The 27,252-nt window shown below is 38.8% G+C and overlaps 2 protein-coding genes across 2 annotated transcripts; both read right to left on the bottom strand.

The window, feature by feature from the left end:
• Positions 1 to 4,923: 4,923 nt before the first annotated feature.
• LOC148721756 (uncharacterized) lies at positions 4,924 to 7,738 on the bottom strand. The gene is made up of 2 exons (XM_088737254.1): positions 7,560 to 7,738; positions 4,924 to 6,427 (listed from the first exon to the last, which is right to left on the bottom strand). Exons 1-2 carry the CDS (start codon positions 7,591 to 7,593, stop codon positions 5,865 to 5,867), a joined length of 597 nt encoding a protein of 198 aa, XP_088593380.1. The 5' UTR covers positions 7,594 to 7,738; the 3' UTR covers positions 4,924 to 5,864.
• On the bottom strand, positions 7,602 to 24,192 carry LOC148721755 (uncharacterized). Its single transcript, XM_088737264.1, has 6 exons — positions 24,054 to 24,192; positions 23,667 to 23,917; positions 22,978 to 23,092; positions 22,430 to 22,579; positions 8,133 to 11,131; positions 7,602 to 7,666 (listed from the first exon to the last, which is right to left on the bottom strand). Exons 2-5 carry the CDS (start codon positions 23,883 to 23,885, stop codon positions 10,587 to 10,589), a joined length of 1,029 nt encoding a protein of 342 aa, XP_088593390.1. The 5' UTR covers positions 23,886 to 23,917; positions 24,054 to 24,192; the 3' UTR covers positions 7,602 to 7,666; positions 8,133 to 10,586.
• Positions 24,193 to 27,252: the final 3,060 nt, after the last annotated feature.

Raw genomic sequence — 27,252 nt, 5'->3', positions numbered from 1 at the left:
GGCAGTGACTGACGTTTCGACAACCTGTGCGGAAGTCATCATCAGAGTCAAGTGAATGATTGTTGTCAGTAGAATGTTCTTATTCCAGTTCGTGTGAAATGATCGGTTGGTTTTGCCGTGATGTTATTGGCTGTAAGACTCAAGTGACGTAAGTCGTTCGTGATTGGTCTGTTTCGGTCTGTCGGTAAAGCTGGGTTGTTCTTTTTCGGTCGTTTGTGATGTTTATGTCGTGAATGAGTCGTTTGTATGGGGCGGGTAGTTGTGATTACTAGACGAGTTGATTACTAGACGAGTTGATTACTAGACGAGTTGATTACTAGACGAGTTGATTACTAGACGACAGATTACTAGACGAGTCATCCTACAACCCTACATCACACAAAGCCACAACTATCAGAACTCTAACACGACGCGCACAACTAGTATGTGACTCGACAGACAGCTTATCTGACGAGAACAAATACCTTCACCGTGTTTTTACGAAGAACAACTACAACAACGACTTCATCCGACGAAACACTCACCGACCCACTACCACTACCGGAACAAACGACACCGCAACCCCTACGACTACAGCAACCATACCGTACATAAAAGGTATGTCTGAAAACATCTCGCGCATCTTACTACCCTTCAATATCCGTGTCGCCCACAAACCCATCACCACACTACGTCAGTTACTAACCAACGTTAAAGAAAAAGACGAACCGAGGAACAGACAGGGAACGATTTATAAGATCAATTGTTCCGACTGCCAAGCCTCCTACATCGGTGAGACTGGCAGAAACCTCACAACAAGACTGACTGAACACAGACGGGCGACGAGGAAAGGTGATGTCAGCAATCACATTGCTGAACACCATCGACTTACCAACCACAACATTGACTGGGACTCTGCGCAATGCCTAACCTACAGCACTGACTATTTTCAACGACTGACTCTGGAAAGCTGGTTTACTAACTTAGAACAGACTCCCCTAAACAGATGTCAACAACTACCCGCCCCATACAAACGACTCATTCACGACATAAACATCACAAGTAAGGAGAGATGAAGGCAGAGAGGAAATAAACAATGCGTAACACATAGGGGCGCCACAATTTCTTTCCTTAACTTGGTTTGAACCGGAAAACCTAGGATAAGTGTTTTTTAACCGGGTCAGAAGAACACAGTGAGCCTAAAGGGAAAACAATTCATCAACGTCTTGGCGCAAAGTTGAGAAGTATGTGCAATGTCTTTCTTTTTGCATAGCTAATTTTGCGGTCCTAATTTCATGGTATAAGACCTCCATGGAATTGAAAGACCAATACAATGATACCTCAACTGATCTGTAGATGAATTCGTCTCGATTTTTAAGATCTCCAGGATGAACAATGTGATCTGAGTCACTTAGTTCACATCTATTCCCTCCGTCATCTTCTGCTCCAAAGTTGATCGACACACAGTCGTGTTCAAGATAGCACCTCAATTCACAAATGTCCATGGAGTCTATGACGAGCGAAATGATCGTGTGATTCAACAGAGATCTCCCAACCATTTGGGACTCATACTTTACAATGCGACAATCGTCTGTAAAAGGAAGTAGCAGAGAAAAAAACAGTTAAATCAACCAGATCTTCAATTTAGAATAATCAGTTCATACCACAAGGTGCCAACTTGAAAACGATTTTAACCTGTCTAAAGTACAGAACAGACCAGTGACTGAATGGCGATTGTTTTTAATATTCAAAAGGCTTGGACATGAGCGGCTGAGATTGTGGCCGGCTTTTCCTCGGCCAAATAGGGACCAGTCATTCTCACCTGTGGGGGGGGGGGGGCAAGGATTTTGGTTTTGTCGCGATAAAATATACCTGACCCCCCTCATAAGGCTTTAAAATATTCTAATGATTCCCCTTCCCCCTCCCCCCCTACATTAGCAATTAACTGGCAGTCAATTGTCCACAGTCCCCTCTTTATATACATTGTGTTGACGACGATTAATCTCGAATCCGTTCCTCCTAAAAAATAAGGGATACCCTAGGCGATAACTGATAACTCCCTTACAGAACGTATTTTTAAAAAGCAATAACATTATTATCCCGGATTTGCTTTGTCACCTGAATAAACTAATTGTTTGGAAAGTGTCAAAGAAATACACTTGAAAATTGAGTGAGAAGGGGGTAAAAGTGTGTTCTTGCATGCTATCGATCGTTTCAAATGGAGTCACGAGTGTTTTTGCACCAGTTTTAAAACGATGGAAAGGAATGCTACTGATTTTCTTAACGTAGCCTAGTTGTTTATACTAACATCTGCTTTTAAGTACCCCCTTTGATCTTAATGTCAGCGATGAGGCTCTTATAGTAAAAGCTATTTTATTGTTTTGATATATCGTTTCAATTACTTATGCGCATTGTATGCTAACTTCTATTTCCGTTCAGCGCAGGTGCGAACTCGAGTCCTACTGATCTAGGATCAAGAAAATCATCAGCTTAAATGTAAATAAGTTCTTCTCTTTTATAAAATAGGTTTCCACCGTCTTCTTTTAGGTCACGTAAAAGAAAAAAGAGGCCAAAACAACTGAAACAAACATACAAACAAACAAAAAAAGGAAAAACTGCTAAAAAAGTAAGTTTGGAATTTTTTTACCTGGTCATTGAAGGGCTAGGATTGGTATCCGATCAATTCGCTACCCCAACAAAATCGCCACCACAAAACTTGTCACCACTCAACGTAGAATCGCCACCGATGGCGATTTGACTTAAAACGTTATGTGTTGCCTCTCGTGTGAAACTCACATCAAATGAAAGCTTAGATGTAGTAGTATACTACGAATAGGGAAAGGGACTCGGAAGTTAGGTGTAACGTCTCAATAATGGAACGTTAAACGAAATAAAACGTATTGAGATCAGGAAGATTATGATCAATTAGCGAACAGCGAAACCAGAGTGATATCCGCCGAGTGATATAAGTGATTTTCGCCAAAATAAATGAAATCGTATGAAACTGACATCACATAAATGCTAAGAAGTCGAAGTATATTGCGAAATTAAATGCGCGTACAAATACAAAGAAGTTTACTCCAACAGACTTTGGCGTCCTTTCTTTTTTTGGTAAAATCTTGTTTCAAGCACAAAGAATGTCGACATAAGTTCTAACACGTGTTTCGTTCTTATAAACACCATTCGCAATCAGATCTAATGAAACTTATATCATACGAAAGGGTCGATCTTGAAGTTTATTTATCTTTTAGTTTTTATGATGCAAAATTCAGAGTGCTTGCAAACATGGCAAAATTCTGCAGAAAGTAATTCATTAAAACAAAGGGTTTACCAAACAAATTGGTTTCGCTGTTCGCTAACTGATCATAATCTTCGTGATATCAACATGTTTTATTTCGTCTAACGTTCCAATATTCAGACAGTACACCTTTCCCTTTTCGCAATATACTACTGCATCTTCATCAGCTTTCATTCGATGTAACTTTCCCACATAAAGTTTTAGTCAATCGCCACCCGTAGCGATTTCACTTTAAGTGGTGGCGAGTTTTGTGGTGAAGAGTTTGTTGTGATGGTGAATTGACCGTAAACCCTAGGATTATCAAATGATTTATGACTCACCGTTTCCTTGTACGATTTCAGTTAGAATGAGAACCATGAAAGAAAAAAGAGTCGTTTGCTTGAACTTGAAATTCAGCTTTGACTGAGCCATCAAATCAAAGTTCGACAACTGGTGTTGGAGAATAACTAACGACACCACACCACAAGGAGCACTTAACTGAGTGACGCTTCGAGAACGGAAAATATTAATTACTCGAAAGACGTACAGTCTAAACAGAAGAACTAAATTTGCAAACACGTAAGGGTGACTCCATTAATGATAAAACATTCTAAGGGGCCTGATAAAAATGTTACAAATAATAATATTTTTTAGTAAATCCTGCGCAGCTGCTCTGAAACCGGGTTCTAGTTCCGAAATTTCATTTTTGTTTACTTAAGGGATAGAAATGTCGAGTTGGCTTCAAAATGCCGGCAGACTTTGACCGTGGACGTTTATAGGGAAGAGAGTTTTCTATAATTTGAAATAAATGTTAACCTTTTTTGTGTGTGTGTGTGTGTGTGTGTTTATTTCAGTGATGAGTAATTTTTCAGATCTGCGTTGTCTTTCCGTGACGAAATGAAGTTACTCAACGTAATTGGAAGATATCTAACATTAATTTATAGTTAGTTCCAGAGTACCTTGCAATTGGTTCCTAGTGAAACATTCAACATTAGCAGAACTTTGTAGACCTAACTCTTCTAGTGCTGAGCATAGCATATTCAGAGCAAGAACGAGACTAAAAAAGGTAAGTTTCGAAAAAAACGTGTTTAATATCTAATACACCGAGCCCCCGCATATCATCTCTGTTCATCTTATTCTTAAACTTATATGTGATTTTTACGCTTAAAAATAATTTTCAGAAATACTATTCGTACACTCATGTTTGATCTCTGGATCTGTATCTGTCTGATTCGTGACTATCAAAAATTACTGGAGAGGAATGATTTAAATTCAAAGAAATAGTATCCGCACCTCCTTGTTACATAACAATTGTTTGAGTATTCTTTTTTAAGAGTAAGTTTAGAAGTAGGTGAATTTTGACTCTTATCCGAGAGTGTTAATTATAAACAGTTTACTTAGCACCAACCTCGTTCCCATGGCCTTTTCCATTACTTGGGGGTGGGGTGGGAGGGAAAAAAGTCCATGGGAACGAGATTATACTTGGTACATGTACCTGTAGCCGTTGATAGGTCATTGTGGACTGCATAAACCAGAGCATGTATATTAGTGCATGAAAGTTAACAGTTAAGCCGCGTTATGTTAGAGGCTGCGACCGGATCACAAGGACGAAGCGAAATCTACGCCCACCCCCAGTGTAAGGCTGTCAGAACGTCCACAACGTACGCTCATGTCTCGACAAATAGTGTCGTCAACTTTAATATTTTAGGCGCTTATTATCATTGTTTAATTTTTTTCATGGTGCATCGTCCGCTGATTACAGTGGGTATTGCATTATAATTTTTACAACTCGTGCTGTGAGCCTTTAGTTAAATAAACTGAAATCTCGTTCCTTGCACTATCTATCATCACAGTCAATTTCTAAGTCGGTTCGCAGTTGTTTCAAGTTTGCTGCGAAACGCTCAGGCTACCAACAGCCGCTCCGACTGATACAAAGACTGACACACACTTTATCATATCCAAAACAATTTCCAAGTAATTGAGGGGTTCTAGCTCCCTAAAATGATTAAAACACTCAAAATGGAAGGATTAATAATAAATGATATGTGATGTTGATACAGTCGAACCTTGATTATCCGAACTCGTTTGGACTGGACGAAATAGTCTGGATAATCGAGAATATGAATATTAATGAGGAACAAAAAACTGATTAAATAAGAAAGCGAAATTTAATCTTGAAACAAAAATTTACGAATCGTTTTAAAAATTGATGTGGTCTACATCTTTACTGTCCTAAGTGAATACCTCTAAACGTATGTATTAACAATTAAAATCAATGAAATATTTTTACATCGGCCTAAAATGTTGAAGTAAGTCAGTTTGGCTTAAAGAAGAACATCGCCTTTACTTCACTTTTCAACGTTGTAGTTTTGAAAATAATATGGCTACGGATCTTGAACACGACTAATATCTGTTAATTAAATATTCATGAAAAAAATGGGACCAGAAAAAGTCCGGACAATCGAGATATCCGGATAACCGAGGTCCGGATAATCGAGATTCAACTGTAGTGGCGGTACAAAACAATTTGTTCTACTGAAAAGACACTCGTCAAAATGGAATCTATTTGTTAAATGAAAAAGACGCCAAAGTATCTTTAAAGCATAGCTTAGCGCGCATATATTTTCCAGAAATCGCCAGCATATAGCCCGGGTAATTCTAATCTGTTATCATCACATAATAACAGTCGTTCGATCGGGCTTAAGTGCCAATAAGAGGTGTTCCCAATAAATGCCGCGAAACCGTACAACCTTCCATCGTCGGGGTCAGTGGCGGTGAGGTAATGCCCCCACGTCCCGACTTGTGTCTGCGCACCGTCATCTCCCCAGTCATTGCAACGTCTTGCTAAAATTGAATTATCATCTCTCATTACTTTGAAAGAGTCGCACGATAAGGGAAGTTCGTCAGTCTGGCCACAAAAGTATTGGACTACAGCCTGGCCAGTTTTGTTGAAGGCCGTGGTCACGTGGAAGGTTCGTTTCATTTGTTTTCTGCAGTGGAATCTGAGCTCAGTAACAAGAAGAATCTTGCACAGTTCATTCATGGCGCTATTTGTCAGAGCCATGACGTTGTTTTTGTAGTTCTCTATTCCTCGGTACGAATTGTGGACGGTTAAACCAGCAATTAAGGTCGAGCTAGAGATCTCAATGTTTGTGACCAAAACCCAGCCTCCTGAAATGAAGCAAATCTAACTGATCACCCCACGAAAGTAATTAACAAACATGTAAAGTGCTCCATGTAATTAAGAGACTGGAATTCTTCAAACCAAGTAATGATGGAATTATTTAAGAACAACCCTTTGACGGGACTAATCCGTTATTTCAACCCTTCTTAGACATTTTTAGCGTCTCGAATAAACTCCGATATATATATACATATATCAATTTTTCAAGTAATGATGACTTCCGCTCAGGTTGTCAAAACGCCAGTCACTTCTTCCAACAATAAGCAATTTTAGGATTAGGTTGAGCTTGATATCATGAATTATCACTGCCAAGGTCTGAGTTATCTACCGTAGCCGAACGCTGAGGCTGATAACACAGATACGGAAGGTTGATAATTCATGATATCATGAAATAATTCGAATACAATAACTGTTTTATTATACATTTTTAAACAATTTCCTCTGTGTGTTTCCAATAGTTTGAGAACGCTTAATGGGTGAGGGGCTCGGAAACTGGACAGACTTTGAACTCGACATAATAATCTAATAACTGCTGCAGATAGGTCACTTTCACACGCTATTGTTTAATAACTGAATGCTCTCGACCAATCAAAATTTTAGTTAATAAGAAGTAAAACCGATCGATGTCCAGATTCAAAATTAATGTTTAACATTAAAATCATCTCGTTGGGGGTGACTAAAAAGATACGACTTCATCGTCGACTAGTGAGAGTGCGCGCACCTTTAGTTTATTAGCTTCGCCGACAGGCGAATTACTGCGGGCCCAGTAAACCCACCCATCTCACCCCAGGGGAGGACATCCACCACACAGTAATCTCGTGCGTGAGAAATTAATGTCTCCTACCCCTAACCCTGCAGGAGACGGGGCCTTATCCGAGAAGACTAGAAATCTATCCATTTCTTGTTATTATAGAAAGGTAGCAAATTCTCCTCAGTTATCTTAAGACCATGAGTATTGGTCCGGCCGGGGCTCGAACCCTCGACCTCCCACACAACACAATCCGGCGCTCTAACCAATTGAGCTAACCGGGAGGCGGTTAGCTCAATTGGTTAATACCTCGATGGTATTATCGCTCGTCGAGAACAATTTACCAAAAATAAATATTAAAGTAGCCTTACCCCCAGCAGTTGTCATATCACAATAAACCCTCATGGGAACACTGCTGTTCTTAGGGTCGATCCAGTACTCCCCGTCACCTTCAGATGACCCACTGTTCAGTATGTGTCTACAAGAAATTCCAGGTTTCAATTTATCGTGACCAATGATCTCTACATTTTAATGAAAACAGAAATAACTTTGAAATAAGAAGAGTCGTCGAATTCCGAGGCTATGAAGAAGAGAGGGAGAAAAGTTAAGTGCGAGACTGACTCGCATAGTTCTGAGGGTTTGGTCCTGCTCATTAAAACATAATGTTACAACAGGTATCTCTCCTCTAGAAGGCTAATCCATCGCAAAGTACCCCATTTCCTCAACACAATGTCTTGACTTGCATCGCTCATACTTTTTTGATTAATAATCACCAAGAGAAAATAATAGAACTATTATTTTCTCTTGTAATAACCAATCGACACTAAATTGTGTTTCAGAAGATCTGCATGCTTCGATTCTACACCCGATCGAGAGAAATTAGTAATACTTGATATTTAAATGATGCATAATCTATAGATATTTTATGATATTTTTTCCTTTACCATTAGAGCAATGTTCTCCTTTAAATCCCGCAGAACATTTACAGCGGTATCCTTTAGCGCCAAATCCTGTTTGGCAGCGGCCGTTCGGTGTGCAAGGATGGTTGATGGAAACGTTCTGTTGATGATGAACATACTGTCACTACAAGAACTGGATGGATGGCGACTACAATAAAATGAAAGGGGAGGAAGGCAAAAAAAGCATAGAAAATGAGACGAGATGTCAGAGCCCCGTAAAGGAAGTAAACTAAAGGCAGGGAAGAATAGACTGGAAAAAAAAGTCACACGAAAGTTACGTTTGTTTTTGTTTTTTTTTAACGCTACCATACTTATGGAATCTTCCACAACAGAAGAGCAGTCTATTACTAGGTTCAATGCATCTCCTTAGGGAATAAGGGCCTAATTGTGGACTCAAACTCTAAGGGTGCGTTCACACTTGATGCACAAGCATTAGTACCCGGACACCGGCACAAATTGGGTGCTATGTTCAGACACTGGGTAACCAACCTTGTACTCGGGCACGGGCACGGTGCAAAAATTCTGTCGCATGCACTTGAAAAAAACAGGTGTTTTCATATAAGTGCCCGACAAGAATCGTACTCGGGCCCCGTGCTCGAGCACCAAGCGTAAACGCAGCCTAACACTGATTCGCCATCAATTTTAATCGAGAAATTCATACCTTTACTGATCTGTATATAATGCCCGTCTTATTTTCGAGATCTCGAGGATGTATGACATGGTCTGAGTCATTTAATTCACAATAATATGTTCCATCACCCAGGGCTCTAATGTTGATTGACATACAATCGTCCTCAAAGTAACACTTCAATTCACAATCCTCAGACGATTCCGTCGTATGAAAGCTGATCACGTGATCAATAGACAAGGAGCTTCCTTCGATTGAGGATTCAAACAATAGCGTGCGACATTCATCTAGTGATAATAAATATGAAAGAAACGAAGTTAAAATGTTAAGCCTTAAACCCTAATTATTTCAACAATAAGTTACTTTTCTGCGTGTTGCTCCAAATATTTGTTAAATGAAACATTCATTGGTCGACATTCGTCATTCTTATTACCCGCGTCCTGTGCTTACAAACCTGACTTTCATTAAATGGTATCCTCGATCTCTGATTTATCATTAAAATATCCAAGGATTACCGCGCTGATGTTTTTCATTCTTCGCTATCTTTGATCTTAAGATCCCTTGTCACATTCGATACCTAAACACGGATAATTCGGCTTCATCTAATTAACTAAAAGCGACAATAAATTAGGCGAAAGTAAAAAGGAAACACGGAAACTTTGAGAAATTCCTAAAACCCAATCAAGCTTTCACAAACGGCTTTCAAACTATAGTCAGTACAATGAAATATATGAAGTTCATACAGTACAGACCAATTTTTGGCTGCCATAAAAAAAAACATACATTTTGAGAGTAGTCAGAGTTACTGATATTTGTTACTATTATAGTTTACGCTTACTTTTTCATTTACAGAACTACGAAAATATGTCAGATTTGCGTTACCACATGCACGAGAGCTTAAATTTACATATGGCTTGATCTACAGCGTCAAAGAGATATTCTCACTAAAACACTATCCAGGGTTTTAAGAAGTAGAGGGATTTATAAGAGGATCAAGTGAGGGAACCAAGGAGGGATGATGTTTTTCATCCTCTCTTGAAGGAATGTAAGCGTAAAATATAATATGAATAGCTTACCGCTTCCTTGAATGACTTTCAACAACCTAAGCGCTACGGAAAGAAAAAGGGCCTGAGGAAATATTCGTTCTGACATGCAAAAACTTGGTAAAGCCACAGCGAGAAAAAATCCTGAAACTTGCCGTAGTACCTTAATGGAGTTGAAAGCTCCAGAGCTACTTATGAGAGACTGACCGCTTTACATGGCTTGGAGGTTTAACGGATCAAAATAATTAAGAACGGTCTTAAGGGCGGATCAAGTTGTGCAACCTTTAATTTGTTATAATCCTTACTTGTTAAGGTAAAAACAAGAGGCGTATAATAGAAATATATTCGTTCATTAAGAATTCAGCGTTACTGCTGAGCGAAAGAATTATGATAGAAACTTCTTATCAGAGCCATGGAAATATCTAGCTGTTTTAAGTAGCACAGATCTTTCAACCATGCATCAGTTGGTCGATCCTTTTTCTCTTCTGTATTCTAATCATGTTATTCTTATATATCTAACACAGCTACAAAGAACCCTACAGTTATGCTTAATAATAGATTTACTACATTATTTGAAAAAGTTTTAAGGCAAGGTGAATAAAATACTCGGCCCCAAAATATTTTCCTCACCTTGTATGCTGCCTACAAATATTTTAGACGAAGCACGCAGATGTAAAATGGACTATTGGTGGTCATGATTTTTTTTTGTACAGAATCAAGGGTCGCTCTATGAACAGAAACCTCTTAGGTTTTAAAAGATATTTGGCACTATCGGACAAAGACTTTCCAAAAATCTCCTATTGAGGTGGCTCCCTGACCGCCATCATCGCATTGCAGGGAGGTGAGGTCACCACCGTCATTCAAAGAGATCGTCAAGTGATACCTATATTGTCCGAAGGCAGGGTACCAATATAACCTGTTTTGATCTTCACCATGTCCCCACTTTCCAACAAAGTAAGTACCATTTTTTAGTCGACCCCAGTCTTTGCAAATGCCAGCTAAATTGGAACTGTCATCCCACTTCAATCTCACAAACGAATTACAGGCGTCAGGCTGCTCATCCGTCTGACCGTTGAAGTACTGGACCACAGCTTCACCAGAACTATTGGAAGCTGTGACCACGTGGAACGTGCGCCCCAGTTTCTTACGGCAGTGAAATCTCAAGGGGGTGAAGAACAAGTGTTTTCTAAGCTCTTTCATGGCACCTTTCTGCAGAACCATATGTGAATTACTGATTCCGCGGTACGTTGTCTCAACTGACACTTTAGGAGAGGGGCTTCCGAACTCAACGTTTGACACCAGAAGCCAACCTCCTAAAATAAAACAAACTCTAAATGATTCAGTGCTATCCATGTAACTAGAATTTGTTTCATATTAAAGAGAAAGTACGGTCTAGAAAAAGTTTTCTTAGATCAAAAGTTCCTTGCTTGAATTATCCTAACTGGCTATTCATTTGAGCTAAAAGCGTTTTAGTTGCGAACAATTACGTTCCAAAAATCGGCATTTTTAAACTGAAATCCGCCATCTTTGTTATGACGTAGCAATAGTCAAACATGCTTAATTCTATCCCTTGCTGAAGTGGATGTAAACAAGGAAAAGTGCGGCTATGGGGGCGCCACCTATTGAATTCTCGATTTTAATCTAGCGAGAAGATGTAGTACATCCATTTATGTTTCAAACGAAACATGGCTGGTCTTTAGGGGAAGGAGATACTTCTGTAGGGGAGAAAGAGAGAGAGAAAGTCAAGAAAATGAATTTCAAGAAGAAACGTCGACCCGCTCAGTCGCTCACGTCTTGGAAATCGCGAGTGTTCCTCTTGCGGCAACTGTCAAGAGAAATCTACGGAAAACGAGAATGTATCCGCCTAAGAATTAAATGTACTAGGACACCGACTCAATTCGAAAGGCAAAGGTTTTTTCCTCAAACAAATCCTAGCTGTGGAGTGATAGTTACTTTGCTAAAGAAGACCGCAGTGCCCGCTACGGATTCATTTTACACTGCTACCTCGGAATGAGACGAACTATTTTTGCAGTTACAGGAACCCAGCTTTCGGTGTATCATGAACGGAACACGAGCCATTTGGAACTAATATCAACCCCAGTTGGCATGCAACAAGTTAGAAATGATAGACTTGAAGATCATTCTTCGTATGCGTAAACACTGAAAAAATTGATTACAAACGCTTAGCTGCCAAAATTAACGCTTACAAAAGGCAGAAGTTAATTGTTACGAATTAAATTTTGTTTCTTTCAGCATTTACCTTTAATTTGCAAAGTTTTTTTTCATCTTTATTGCTTAGAATTAGCTTCAACGCCGTGTTTTTCGCCCTAAAATGTTTGAAATGACGCGACTTGTGAGAAGTAGAGCTATGTTATTTTCGACGGGCACCAGAAAATTGCCTTTGTCATACAGTGTTTACATTAGAAATTGAAGTTAAAATGAAACTTTCGATTTCTTTTGAAAGCATAAGCACTGCATAATTACGTCAAGTAGTTGGTTCGAAGATATAAATATTTTCATATTATTTTTATCGTGTCCAATCGATATGATATAGTGAAATATGGCTCCTGCCTGACGAAGGATAATTAACAAATATTCCACGAGCGCGCGTTGGATATGAGATGATAGTTAGCCAACGAGGCGCGTATGCCGAGTTGGCCATAATCATCTCACATCCAACAAGCGCGCGTGGATTAATTGTTTTATTAAAAACGCCTCCAAGATATTAGACAAATCTTACCAATCTTATTTTTTTAGCTCCCTTTTAATTTTAAGCTGACGCGTACGCTTACCATATTTGTAGATCTATGGTATATTGGCTCATATACTATAATGGCTAAACCAATAAAAAGTCTTGAATTGCATTATCCAATGATCCAGTTTTTAATCATTTGTATTAGTCGCAAACGTGTTTGTCTTGATAATTTGCTAGCGATGTATTAATGTCATGTAGTTTTTTCTCCGCAGGAGAATGTGACTGTTGGGGTAAAGAAAATTTACTCGATGGACACTTATCAGACTTAGGAAAGACAAGATATATTTGTACACCGCTTGGAAAAGCGCATGATGTTGTAAATCGGCTTTGGTCAAGGGTAGCGACTGAAAATTTGCCACACACGGTGTACCACCATTACGAGCTTCAATTTATTCGCTCGCATTAAAATGGTTTGGAAAAACTCGTAGAATAAATAACTGGGAGCTGTGTTGAATATGGAAAAGGTAAGCATAGTTTGCAGTTCGAAGCGAAGGTCAACAAGGAAAACTTACATGCCTGTATATCTCGCTGGAAGTCTTCGTTCTGGAAGTTGTGAGGTTTTACAGGGTTCGGCAAGTCGTCGTCGCGGGTCATTTTTGCCGGCTAACTTTTCCTTAATATTTCACTTTCCGGTAGCTTGTAGAGGCTTGCATCTTTTCCTTTTGAATATTAGTATGTATTTTGACATTCAACAACAGGATAGTTCACTTCATTTCCCCTATTGAGAGTATTAGAAAATTGTTTTCACAGAAGGTCGAACTAGTCAACAAGGACAAAGTGCCGAACTAAGTTTGACTATTGCTACGTCACAATGACGTAATATCCAAGATGGCGTTTTTCAAACCACGAAAGTTGTAAAAATGGGCAACTTCAAAGCGCTCTTATCGCTAATACAAAGCAAACTAGACAAAATGGAAGTTATTTTCGAACTCCTGAGGAAAAAGTCTTCTAATTGAGATAAACTTTCTCTAGACCGTACTTTCCCTTTAAAAACCATAACAAACACCTCAGTAGAGAAAGCACTAACACCCCAGACCACAGAATGTTCCATTAAAAACCGGCCCAAAGTCCAATGCACTCCGGTTAAAGTCCTCGTGTCTCAAAAACAAAAATTTATCCACCCACCACCATATGTTGACACGTCACAACAGACCTTCAAAGGGTTTCCATTTTTCTCAGGGTCGATCCAGTACTCCCCGTCACCTTCGGAGTGTTCAGAGTCCCGAATTTCCTTGCAGGAACGAGCCGGATAAGCAGAATCAAAACCTCGTTTATCTGCATTAGAAGAGGAAAGAATAGTTTTTTAAAACAGACGAGGATCAAACTCAGAAACAAAACACCCCATGTAGGTCTTATTCCATTGGTAATTCACTTCGCTTAATTATTAGATCCCTCTAGATTTTGAAAATCTTTGTAGGATCCATAACGCCCCTCAATCTCAAAGAAAACTGAAGGAAAAGTAACACATAACACGAGATAGCTTTGAAAACCTCTGACCATAACTATAAGTAAGAGTCAGTCATCATTTACCGGAGGGGAGGTGCACGGGAGGATCTTTAGGGGAATCACATAGTATTCAAGGGGAACGGATAGGGGATCAGTCGTCGCTAACAGAGACAGTTAAATGGAAGACCAAACAAAATTGATTACCAATGCGGAGGAACTTGGGGGATAAGGTTGATTTTTTTTTTTTTTGACACAACCAAAATCCTCCGACCCCTCCCCCCCCTCCATCCGAGTAATATAATAGTTTGAGGAATTTTTAAAATCTTTTTCTAGAAGTTTGGTCTTGATTATTAACAGACGTTTGGACTGAAACCATCAGTAATAATTTATTACATCGCTCGCAGTGCCCGTGGGCGAGATGAAGCGAATCCTGTGTTCTGATTGGCTACCTGAGCGGGCATGATGAGCCCATCTTACCCGCTCGGGATTGCCCACATTGATCCCGCGCATGAAATAAAATAAAATTTGAACTACGTTTTTAGTTCTTGGACAATTTCGGGGGATGGAAACGCAAAAAGCGGCAGAAGATAGTCAAAACAAAGAAAACAGAAACGATACTCTTGAATTTGTTGTGCATGACACAGTTGGCTTTCTATCCCAGCTCTCGAAATAAACAAGTCATTCTCAATTCTTAATAAAACGAAATCTTTTTGCGTTATAATAAATCCTTTGTTAGCCAAGCTTGTTCGGTCAAGATGGCTGGATATTAGCCTCGTTCTTTTTTCGCATTGTTATGGACCTCGACTTCGTCTCGGTCCACAGAATACAAAAAAAGACCACGGCCAATATCCAGCCATCTTGACCTCACGCTTGGTTAATAGCGTAGACGTTAAAATAGCCTTAAGTACCTTACTCAACAATACCTGTTCCATAATAAGTAGAACGTGGGTTTTGTCTCAGGTTTTCCGGACTTGATTGTTTGGTTTGGTTACTCAGCTGACATTTCTTCCCTGCATCATTTGTATCGGATTTGCTGTTGTATGATCGGCATTTTTTATCCTGAAGGCATCTTAATCCACAGCTAATTTCCTCAGCGTACAATGTCTTGGTGATGTGACCAATGAGCTCAAATCCTGGAAAAGCAACAAAAGTCGTGAAAGCTACAAGTTCAGTTAGTTTCATCAGTTATCTTCATACAGTGTATCGTAAATACTTTAATCAAGAACAAAGTGAAAAGGAGAGCGATAAAGTACGGAAACAGTTTGTGTGTAGTTGTTTAATCAGTTCTGAGAAGCCATCTTGATTGCCGATACCGTAAAAAGGTGAAGTAGCCTTAAGAGTTATAAGGAGTTAGAGACCAGTCGTTATACATCACCTGGGATGGGGAGGAGGGGGGATTTTGGAGGAATCACATGGTCTTCAAGGGGAACGGAGAGGGGAGCAGTCGTCACAAAGAGAGTATAACGAGGAAAGTATAGAAAATTGACTGCCAGTGAGGGGCATCATAATATGTTATAGAGCCTTATGTTGTAGAACCTAATGTTTGTGTTGGGAACTATAACACATTCTCGCATTACCTTCAACTTCTCTCGAAAACCTCGTCCTTGCTAAAGTCAGTGCTCAGCGACGAACTGAATGCCTCTAGAAATGCAGCGACACCACTCAACAGAACAGGACAGAAAAGGAAACCAACAAAATGCCCTCTCATCCTGTAATTTTTATAAAAGAAAAAAAAAAAGCATCGTTGACAGATGACGACCTTTTTTAAAACAACAAATAGCTTACAAATTTGAAGTTTTTATAAATTTTTTTCTGAGCCTGACGAAAGAATACAAAGGCCTTTTAAACTACCAAGCCATAAAATGGGATCTTCAATTCCCTACTTGTCCACTGGCTCGCATAAGGTATTCACTCGATAACAAGTAAATACAGCAAGCTCCTCACTCACACTTACCTGTCAGTTTCCGACTTTTTCTCGACTTGTCTTCTATTACGGGTCTTTTGTTTTTACAAGTCTTACTTACACCTATTATCGGAGCGGAACTATTCAAGAATTATATATCCACTCTTAATAAAGTTAGGCGGTAATCTTCTTTTGAAGTGTAACTAAGTCAATTTTTGCCAAATCGAAAAACTTGCCTCCTCCTCAAAACGACTCAGTTACTCTCACCTTTGATTATTTTTTCCACAAGCTCTTTGCGTGTTTGTTTATATTGCAAATATCTTTGATCAACTTTTCATAAAATATGAATGAAATGAATAGAAACGGCTTGATACTCCTACATTAGTAATGCCTCATATTGAAATGGTCTAATGACTCGGTTTTTTGTCAAAAGCAAAGCGTAGGCGGCAGGTTACTCGGACACAAAAGAAAACTTCAACTACTTTCAGAACATAAATGTAAACATCCAAAGCTCTAGTGTTTTCTGTGCAGAGAAGTAAACTAACAGCATTTCTTCCAACGCGCTAAGTCATACATTTACGAGTCACAATTAGCAGGTTTATGTGCTCTACTGTACATGTATATGTTTCTATTTATGATCTGCGTAAGTAAAATCTAATTGAAGGAAAACAAAATAAGGAATGTAACTTTCGATGCTCTAAAAACTTTTCATCTTTTTCCCTCTAGCTACCCTACCAATAGAGTTTATTCTAATACAGACACCTAACACGTTTAAGATGATAAGCATTTAATGACTGACCCCTAGCGGAAGATTGAGTTTTCTTTCCATTCAGCACTGAGAGGAAATAAAAAGCACTGTTTCCTGTGGGGCAAGTCATTAAATGTTTTGTTATACACTTAAACTAAAAAATAGAATGAGTACAGAAAAACTTGGTTTACAGTGGGTTAACAATTACTGGAGAGTTCTCAATTAGAGTGCCTCACTTAATTATCCTGGCTTGAGTCTTAATTAGCATATCGAACTAAACGGAACTGAAATCTATACTTCTCCCAGACGCAATGTATACTGCGCGGTATCCATACAACACATGAGCGAACGAACGAAAAATGATCATGATACCACTTTACTTATTTTATTTTTTCGTTCAATTTTATTGATTAAGTCTTCTTGTTTTTTAGAAAATTAATGCTACATGTTTTCGTTATGCTTCACGCGTCATTGTGCATAAGCTGTTACTATTCTTTCACCTGTCTAAACTTTCCCACCCAATATTCCACAGTTCTCGCAAGCTACGATTTCCCCGAAAACTAACAGACCGTGAACTGTCCGTAAAGTCGGCTTTTCGTTTCTCGACAAATGCTGTCATCCCTTCCTTTCGATCGTCCTGCGAATTGAAAGAAAAAGGAGAAAATTTTCCTTGGGGAAAGATTTAGCGCGTCTTTGCAAATCCAGTGTATTGTTATTTATCACCACGGTAATGATTAAATAAAGAAGTTAAGTTTCTAAAGAAACTGTGGTGCTGCGGCGGTAGGGGGTGGGGAAGGGGTATTACAAGATAATCTGACTTTATCAACTGGGTTGACAAAGTACATTGGCCTCCGTAAAGAGTTTTTAAGGCTAACGTTCCTGGCAATGACAATCACCCTTAGCCGTAAATAGCAAAAATTTTAACCATTAGCCGTAAAAACCATCAACCCATTTCGATGATATCGTTTTCGCACTGATTGTACGTACTTACAGTTTCCATCGCTTGATTCTAACAAACGGAATCCTCAGAATGACGTATGTAGTCCGTAAAGATACGGGAATATGTAGTCTATATGGAATGTTTTCACCTCAAACGATATCAAGTTTAATCGAAACGATTTATGAGATTATCTTGTTAATAATATTTGTTGGATTTACAGGTGATGTCAACGGATTTCTAAGAAATACAGGAAGTGGTTCCTAGAACATAGGATGTGATTTTGACTGCCAACCTCATCATAACCACTGGTTATCATGAATGATCAATGATAAGGAAATTCTAACTGTTGAACCGAATAATAACGTCTGTAGAATTGTCTAACGGAAATGAACGCTGCCAATCACTAGTACCTAATCATGCGAATATATGCCGGTGTGAGTCAATCAACACGTCGTATTGTCAACTATGATGTGCAATTTGTGTCATTTATCCCCTGACGTACTTTTGATGGGCCTGCGTGGGTTGTAAGGAAGCTTACGAGTTATCGTCACGGTCTTTCGTACCCGATTATAGCTTCTGTTTTCAAAGCAACGTTTTCGCTTCAACCCTTAAACCTTCATGAGTGACCTGGGCAGAATTTTTCCTTACAATATCAACACGAAATCAAACAGACAAGTAAACAGAATAAAGTAAAGATATCAATTCGGGGATTATTAGTTGATCCGATAGCAAATTTGGTCAAAACTATCCGGTAAGAACAGAGTCATAACTTCCTTATCAACATTTAAAGCAAATATTAGGAGGGAGAATCCTGCTACATTAATTACTGATGGCGACTGCATTAACTGTCACCTTTGTAATTATTAATTAACGGGAGCTTTTAAGTTTTTAACAATTAAAATTGTTATTCTATCATAATTGTCAAGTACCAATTAATTTTATTCATAAGTATAGGCAATTTAACTTATTGTAAACATTTCATTGTAACTTATATATGTTTACACCCGTTATATATTTATACACCTGTCCTAAATATCTCAGTGTGATTTTTAGATTTAAGTGTAATTTTAAGTGTCCCTAATTAGTAGACGACTTGTGGTCAGCTAGAAGATTTGACACTGTAATAAAGTTACTCACTGACTGACTGACTGAAATTCTCCTAGCCAATACAATATTCAAAAGCTCATCACAATAACGTATAACTTAATAACTAAACTTAAACCTCTATTATGAATCTTACAATCTTTCAGTAAAGCTTACAAACTATTTACATTTAAAAATGTAAATCGAATAATGCAGAAGAAGTTCTAAAATACTAATGGATAAAAGAAGATTACTAAGATAAGTGAAACGATTCCTTGACTGTATAAAAATGTTTTAATTATAGTCTTAAAAGATTCTAAGTTCCTTGCTTCCTGTGCAGACCTAGGTAACTCGTTCCAATTAAAAAAGAGGAGCAGCTATCTGAAGTGCTCTGTCACCTATTGTTTTCTTTGTTTTCGCAATTGCTCTTTCAAGCAAGGGACCATTGTCATTACGTTTTAAGCTATAGCACGAGGGCTGTTGAATGCTGATTAGGTCTGAAAGGTACTTCGGCGCATGACCGTCCAAAATTTTATAAGTTATTAAAAGTATCTTATATAATGTATTCTGGCGCGCCCTGGTAACCAATGTAATTCAGCAAGCAGAGGTGTTATGTGACACTTATAATTAGCACTTATAAATTAATGTTGATATTACGATGCTTTTCCTCTACAATTTGCAGAGATTTGCGGCTATCAAAATGGATAAGTATCACAATTTTTTCATGAAGAATACATGAAAAACACATAAAGATCACATGTAAGAGTGGTCGGCTGGGTCTTTCACTTTCAAGGGCAATACTTCAATTTGCGTTCTTAGAAGTGATTGACATTTAATATCAAGAATATCAGGGTGTTATCCAGCAAACAGACGATGAGAAAATCTAACTGATCAACTAAGAGACTAAGTGATATTTTTCAGCGATTCCACACCAGTTTTACAACTTATTTACATACGTGAAAGTACTTGAAGCTGCTAGAATGGAGAAGTATGGGTCAGATATTATGAATTTGAGGTCGATGATCCAGAGATCCACTCTGTTTGCCGTGCATTGCTCAGAGTTTGAGAATTTGGAGCTAGATCAGTCAATGATCCTGGTTGATATTTTTCTTTCATCTTATCAACTGCCTGCTGGAAAATATACTGATACTGTAAAGAGAATTTTTTTTTTCTCACTTTTTGTGATGAAAGGGTTCAAGTTGTTCCGTGTTTCATATACTGGTTGGACGAAACACCAAAAATAATTATAACATAACCAAACTAAAGCGCGCGCTCTGATTGGTCAATTTAGCGTCCCCCATTTGCCCATGGGTGTACGCTGCTGACGTGAGCAAATGCAAAGACTATTTTTCCGCGCGCGCTTGTATTTTCTGGTCACGTAAGATTTTGTTAAATAAATGGGAACTCTTTAGCTGCAATGTATCAATGTTATGTTATGTAATAAAACAAATGGTAAACACCACAGCGTACACTATTGAGTTATGGATGCACTTGGGAGGTTTGCTAAGCACTCAAGAGGCTAGAGTCGCTCTCGGCTATCTCCTCGCGCGACTCTTACGCTTCTTTCGTGCTTAGCAACCTCCCGCGTGCATCCATAACTCAATAGTGTACGCTGTGGTGTTTGCCATTTGTTAAACACTGAACTAGTATCGATGTCCTTCGGAACGGCTCTAAACATAAACTTATCTCGAGGTCCTTCATAACGGTTCTCTAAAACACTCTGCTATCGAAGTATAACACTATACAATGACAACTGAATTGGGAACAAGATCATTCCACAAAGAGTGTCACCAGGTCGCATACTTTATGCGACAACAATGAAAGTTATTACGTCATTGTCTTCGTTTTACAAGTTCTTGAACACCTTCCGCAAAGATTTTTGTAATCAAAGTCTTTTTAACATATACGATGAGAAAACTATAATGCCCGAAATATAGTAAATAAGGTAGGTTATACTTGATAATAACTCACCTTTTTAACCTTTGTTCTTGATTTAATTGGTGTGCTTTCCTAAGATTAAAAAGGCTGGGTGCAGCTTTTTATGATGTTCAAATGATGTTAGAACTCTCTCTTTTTTCTCATCAACCGTATTGTCTCGTTGAATTATACTCATGGTAAAAATGTAACTACAGACTGTGATGGGGAAAGAGTACCGAAAAATCTAACAGTCACAATTTCACTCTTTTCAATCGTCATGTGTGGAGTGAGGGTAATTCTTAAGATAGCTTATCGCGCATATATTTTCCAAAAATCTCCACGTGATAGGTTATTTTCGTTTCTTTTGTCATCGCACAACAAGTCTTTCTGGTGGATATGCCAGTGATACATAGGTGAAACGTACGCCAAGTGATTAAGTAGCGACAGTGGTCACGTGGAACGTGCGTCCCAGTTGTTTGCTGCAGTGGAATCTCAGCTGAGTGAAAGACAAACGCTTCCGCAGTTCGGTCATGGCAGTATCGGAAAGGAACATTTTTGAATTGTGGTAGTCTTGTATTCTAAGGTATGATCTCATAGACGTCATCTTCTGAGGGATGGAATCCTCAGCCACAATGTTTGCGACCAGCAGCCAACCTCCTGAAATCAAGCAAACATAATTGTGTCATCATTTATCGCCTGAATAGAGTCGGAGGATTTTAGGGGGGGGGGGGGAGGGGGAGGGGAACACATGGTTTCAGGAGGAACGGAGGGAGGATCGGGCAAGTTTAAATATTATTGAAAGAGAACGACACAAGGATTACAAAAAGCATGCAAAATATCAATTTATAAATAAATTTGAAACGGATCTGCGAACCCTTCACAAATCGGAAAATCAATTTTTCAGGCCCACAGAGTTTTCGAGTCTTAAAAAAGGATTCAACAGCCGTCGGATGGTTGCTTTGAGAGCACGCGAATCTCGCAAACATAAATTCTGGCAGAAATTACCTTTTAAGAGACTTCAAAGTTGTGGTTGTTCCATGATTATCAAGATTTCATAAAATGTGTACATTGATGGGATTGTCTATGCTTGCTCGTGCATAAAAGCACGAATTATAAATGCCGCTAATCCTCTCTTCATGATACCCTTAACCCTTTAACTGCCTTGAGTGATCAAGACATAATTTCTCCTTACAATATAAATACAATACGTATGATGCACGATCCTCGCAGTAGATAGCGCTATTTATACATTAGCGAAAATCAGACCTGAAAAAAAAATCAGGCCTGTACGGGACTCGAACCACTGACCTCTGCGATACTAGTGCAGCGCTCTACCAATTGAGCTAACAAGCCAACTGGGAGCAGGCCGTTAAGTTGATTCGTAATAAACCCGTGAAAGTGAGTGTTAGCTCAATTGGTAGAGCGCTGCACTAGTATCGCAGAGGTCAGTGGTTCGAGTCCCGTACAGGCCTGATTTTTTTCAGGTCTGATTTTCGCTATTGCATAAATAGCGCTATCTACTACGAGGATCGTGCATCATACGTATCTAATACCGCAGTTCAAAATATATGAACTTCATATATTCATTCTATCTCAATATAAATACAATATCATGCAGACGAGGTATGAGAATAAGGAAAAAAGACAATCAGGGGATTATCAGTTGATCCAATATCAAACTCTCCAAACTAACATTGTAAGAACTGTATGGCAGAGTAAGTTGAGCTTCTATCACGTGGCTGGGTTCATGCGGGGAGGTGCACTAAGGCTGGAGGTTGCTACCCGATTGGTTTATCAATATTTCAAGAATCCTTCATACCTCCATCAGTTGTCATGTCACAGTAAACTTTTAAAGGGTCTCCGCTGTTCCCGAGGTCGATCCAGTACTCCCCGTTTTCTTTCGATGACCCAGTATCCAAGATATGTTTACAAGATTTTCCGGGTTTTTCTTTAACGTGACCGAGGATCGCTAGATGCAACGAATCATAACGAAAATACATGTCTTAGGCGTGAGTTGCGCCTAAATTTTATTGGTGTCCTCAAAAACTCTGAAAAGTAATCGCTTAACAATACAAAGTGATGAAAATTATAGATGGTTGGCTATAATAATAATGATAAACCCTATCACTCCCATGGGTACCCAAGACAGTATCAATACAATATCAAGCAGACAAGTGATGAGAAAAAAATATCAATTAGAGGATCCTAAGTGGATCCAATTGCAAATTCTCTGAAGAAACATCATGTGAATTGTATGGCAGACAGTAAGAAGAATTTCATATGAGATCTTGCCAGTGAAAGGGTTAAATCTTATCAGTTGTCGGTAGGGAAGGCAGAAATTCAGAAAACTGTCACAAAAAGTTTTACCAGTGGAACAGTGTTCCCCTGTGTATCCTGTAGAACATGTACAGCGGTATCCTTTATCTCCAAATCCTGTTTGACAGCGGCCATTCGATGAACAAGGATTGCTGGTGCAAAAATTCTGTTGACGCAAAAAGAAATTCTATTGCAAACTTATTTATTCATTTAATGAGGCGAGAAATTGCTAAAAAATACAGTAGAACCCCGCTCACTCGAACTCCACAAGGAAACAAAAAATGGTTCAAGGGAAATCGGCTCTTGTTCAAGTTACCAGGGAGTTCGAGTTAACCGAGTTCGAGTTACTGGAGTTCTACTGTAGAAGGGAGATATTATACAAGAGAAAATAAAAAATTTGTGAAAATAGCAGAGAACAAGAGGAAAAGAGATTGAAAAGGAAATGCTTGTCGTAAAAATACGGAGAGATGGAGGCAGAGTGGAAATAAACAGTGCGTACTGAACACATAAGAGTGCCACAATTTCTTTCCTTAGTTTGGTTTGAGCCGGAAAGCCCAGGATAAGCATTTTCTAAGTAGGTTAGAAAAACAGAGTGCGCCTGAAGGGAAAACAACTCGTCATCGTCTTGGCGCAAAGTTGAGAAGTATGTGCGATGTCCTTCGTTTTACTCAGCTAATTATGTGGTCTCAAATTTCATGGTGTAAGACTTAAATGGCCTTGAAAGACTAATACAATGATACCTCAACTGATCTGTAGACAAATCCCTCTCGACTTTTAAGATCTCCAGGATGAATAATATGATCTGAGTCACTTAGTTCACATCTATTCCCTCCGTCACCTTCAGCTCCAAAGTTTATCGACACACAGTCGTGTTCAAGAAAGCACCTCAATTCACAAATGTCCATCGAGTTTATGACGACCGAAATGATCGTGTGATTCAACAGAGATCTCCCAACCATTTGGAGCCCAAATTGTAGATTGCGACAATCGCCTACAAAAAGAAGAAAAAGAGTTTAGTTGTCTATATTAACATCTGCTTTTCAGTATCCCCTTTTGATCTTAGTGTCAGCGATGAGGCTTTTATAAATGAATAAAAGTTATTTTATATTGTTTCATTGTATGCTAACTTCTATTTCCATCCAGCGCAGGTGCAAACTCAAGTCCAACTTAGTTTTGTTCTTATGAGCACGATTCGAAATCAAATCTTATGAAACTTATATCATACGAAAGGTTAGATCTTGAAGTTTTTTCATCTTTTAGTTTTTATGACGTGAAATTAAGAGTGCGTGTAAACACGGAAAAAATTTTGCAGAAAGCGACTTGACGCGCTCCAGGAGTTCCTGAAGTGCAAACCGATCAAACTTATAATTACAAGTCAGAATAACAAGTAGCATGCCAGCGATTTTCTCTCTGATGGCTGCATTCGTTAACTCATTGAAACAAAGGGTTTACCAAACAAAGAAAGGACTGATTTCGCTGTTCGCTAACTGATCATGTTTATTTCGTTTAACGTTCCATTATTCAGACAGTACACCTTTCCCTTTTCGCAATATATATTACCGCATCTCAATTACCTTTCATTCGGATAAAAGTTTCACACCAACGTTTTAGTCAATCGCCACCGCTGGTGATTTCACTTTGAGTCGTGACGAGATTTGTGGTGAAGAGTTTGTTGTGATGGCGAATTTACTGTAAACCCTAGGATTATCTGTCTTACTGTGCATAAAATTACTTGAGATTCCAAATGATTCCAAATGAACCCTAGGATTTTCTGTCTTACTGTGCATGAAATTACTTGAGATTCCAAATGATTTACGGACTCACCGTTTCCTTGTACGAATTCAGTGAGCAGGAGAACCATGAAAGGAAAAATAGTTGTTTGCTTGAGCTTGAAAAACAGCTTTGACTGAGCCATCAAATCCAAGTTCGGCAGCTGGCCGTTGGAGGATAACTAACGAGACCTACGAACCACAAGGAATACTTAACTGATGGACACTTCAACAACGGAAGGTTAATTACTTTAAAGAAGTAAATTCTAAAGAGAGGAAATCAGCAAACACGTAAAGGTGACTTCATTGATAGTAAAACATTCTAAGGCGCCCGTGATCACTGTTTGCATTAGTAGCCTACTTGCCAAAGTCAACAATACCAATGGTAATGTTTTAGTGAGTGCTGAGCAGCTGCTCTGAAACCGGGTTCTATTTCCGGAATTCATTTTCGTTTACTTAACGGATAGAAATGTCGAGTTGGCTTCAGAATGCCGGCCACCTTTGTCGGTGGACGTTTATAATGCGTGTACTTAGTACCAACCGTTCGTCAATTGCGAAGGAAATGAAAATCAAATTTCATTTTCGTTTTTCGTTTTTCGTTTTTCGCTGCGCTGTAAAATAACGAATTGGGACTTCAATTTTCGTTTTCCTTTTTTTGCTTTCGTACGGAATTTGGAAAACGGATTACAAGTCAAGTCAAGTCGGTTTTCGTTTTCCGCCAATGGCACCGGTAAAATAAAATAACTCATGGCAAAATAAAATAACTCGCGGCAGGATAAAATAACTGGCGGCAATATAAAATAACTCGGAGTAAAACAAAATTAACTCACGGCAAAACAAAATTTAAAATGCATTTGAGGGTCAGCGGCTGATATCGTTCAAATACTGACTACGTATTGCGTATGACCCTGTGTATTTAAACATGGCGGATTACGAATCACCTGGTAATCGTACCCTTGCCTAAAATAGTATTTCAACAAAAGCCTCTGTTTGTCGTGTCTTTTAAAATTCATTCGAGGGTCAGATATTGATTGCGAATGACACAAACTGAGCATCCTTGTATGGAATATCTCAATTCCAAATCACCTGATTCTTCTTCAAACCTATTACTCCACATGAAGTGAAGCTTGAAATTTCATCAATACCGAACAATGAATCATCTGGCCTTTAGTCTTGTCCTACACAACTTCTTAAACGCTCTTGTGACATTATATCCCCTGTCCTTGCAAATTTTCTGAATAAGTCTGTCAGTCTAGGGGCATACCCCTCTAAACTGAAAATGTCCAAAGTTATACCAGTCTACAAAGCTGATGATGAAACAGATGCTTGCAACTATAGACCGATTTCATTACGGTCAAACTTCAACAGGATTTTTAAGAAAATTGTGTACAACAAATTGAAAGTTTTGATACAAAAACACCAACTATTATCTTCATCCCATTACGGTTTTCGCTAAGCGCATTCAGTTATACTATACTGGACATGGTGGAGTCCATCCGTACCAATATGGATAAAACACTTTTTTCTTGTGGGGTATTCATCGACCTTAAAAAAGCTTTTGACTTGGTGGACCATAAAACATTACTTGATAAACTTAATTATTACTGCTTTCGAGGAATTGTCAATCAGTGGTTTTCCTCATATTTAACAAATCGTACTCAAACCACTGAGATTAACTCTTATATTTCGGATACTGAAGAAGTAGTTAGCTGTGGGGTACCCCAAGCCGTTTTAGGGCCGCTCCTCTTTTTGCTATATGTCAATGATATTCAATATTGCTCTAGGAAGCTTCAATTTTTTTCTTTTTGCAGATGATACTATTGTCCTTTACTCTCACGAAAATCTCAAGACATTCCATGGTTTACCTTTCAGCGGCAATCCAGTCAACAAAAGGACGCTGAACTTTCAATAGGTATTAACATTCTGCTTCTGTTGTCTTTACTTAAACGAAGAATCGCTGCCAATCAAAAGAATAAACGTCCCTTCTTGGTGCAGAAAGTCCTAAGAAAGAGAGAATTCTTTGCTAAAGCGATTGAACAAACAATCGTATTTTCTAATTTCTTCCATAACCTGTTCCGTGTCAATTTCACCTTCCATCAAAACACACGCACGTGAAAAAGTTGATAAACAATTGCTTGTCATGGTATCATGCCGCTTGCATAGCATTATTGGACACATTCCAATCGCACGATCGCAGAACTTTGTTCACATATGATCGCACTCGATCGCAGACGATCGCAACCGATCGCAGGAATAGAACATGGTTCTATTCCTGCGATCGGAGAATACTTTGCTAAAGCGATTGAACAAACAATCGTATTTTCTAATTTCTTCCATAACCTGTTCCGTGTCAATTTCACCTTCCATCAAAACACACGCACGTGAAAAAGTTGATAAACAATTGCTTGTCATGGTATCATGCCGCTTGCATAGCATTATTGGACACATTCCAATCGCACGATCGCAGAACTTTGTTCACATATGATCGCACTCGGTCGCACTCGATCGCACACGATCGCAGGACCAGGCTTTACACTTAACAGAAAGAAATCAAACT

This window comes from Stylophora pistillata, chromosome 10 (genome assembly GCF_964205215.1).
Source record: "Stylophora pistillata chromosome 10, jaStyPist1.2, whole genome shotgun sequence".
NCBI classification, from domain to species: domain Eukaryota; kingdom Metazoa; phylum Cnidaria; class Anthozoa; order Scleractinia; family Pocilloporidae; genus Stylophora; species Stylophora pistillata.
This window is presented reverse-complemented; position numbering and strand designations above follow the sequence as displayed.

What these genes read in the sequence shown, in the direction of transcription:
- LOC148721755 (XM_088737264.1), bottom strand. Translation starts at nt 23,885, where the DNA reads ATGGTTGGGAGATCTCTGTTGAATCACACGATCATTTCGGTCGTCATA. An exon ending in TTGTCTACAGATCAGTTGAG is followed by an intron (nt 23,093 to 23,666) that starts GTATCATTGTAT and finishes TTGCGTCAACAG; the next exon opens with AATTTTTGCACCAGCAATCC. An exon ending in AGGGGAACACTGTTCCACTG is followed by an intron (nt 22,580 to 22,977) that starts GTAAAACTTTTT and finishes CGTTGCATCTAG; the next exon opens with CGATCCTCGGTCACGTTAAA.
- LOC148721756 (XM_088737254.1), bottom strand. Translation starts at nt 7,593, where the DNA reads ATGAGGGTTTATTGTGATATGACAACTGCTGGGG. An exon ending in TGATATGACAACTGCTGGGG is followed by an intron (nt 6,428 to 7,559) that starts GTAAGGCTACTT and finishes GCTTCATTTCAG; the next exon opens with GAGGCTGGGTTTTGGTCACA.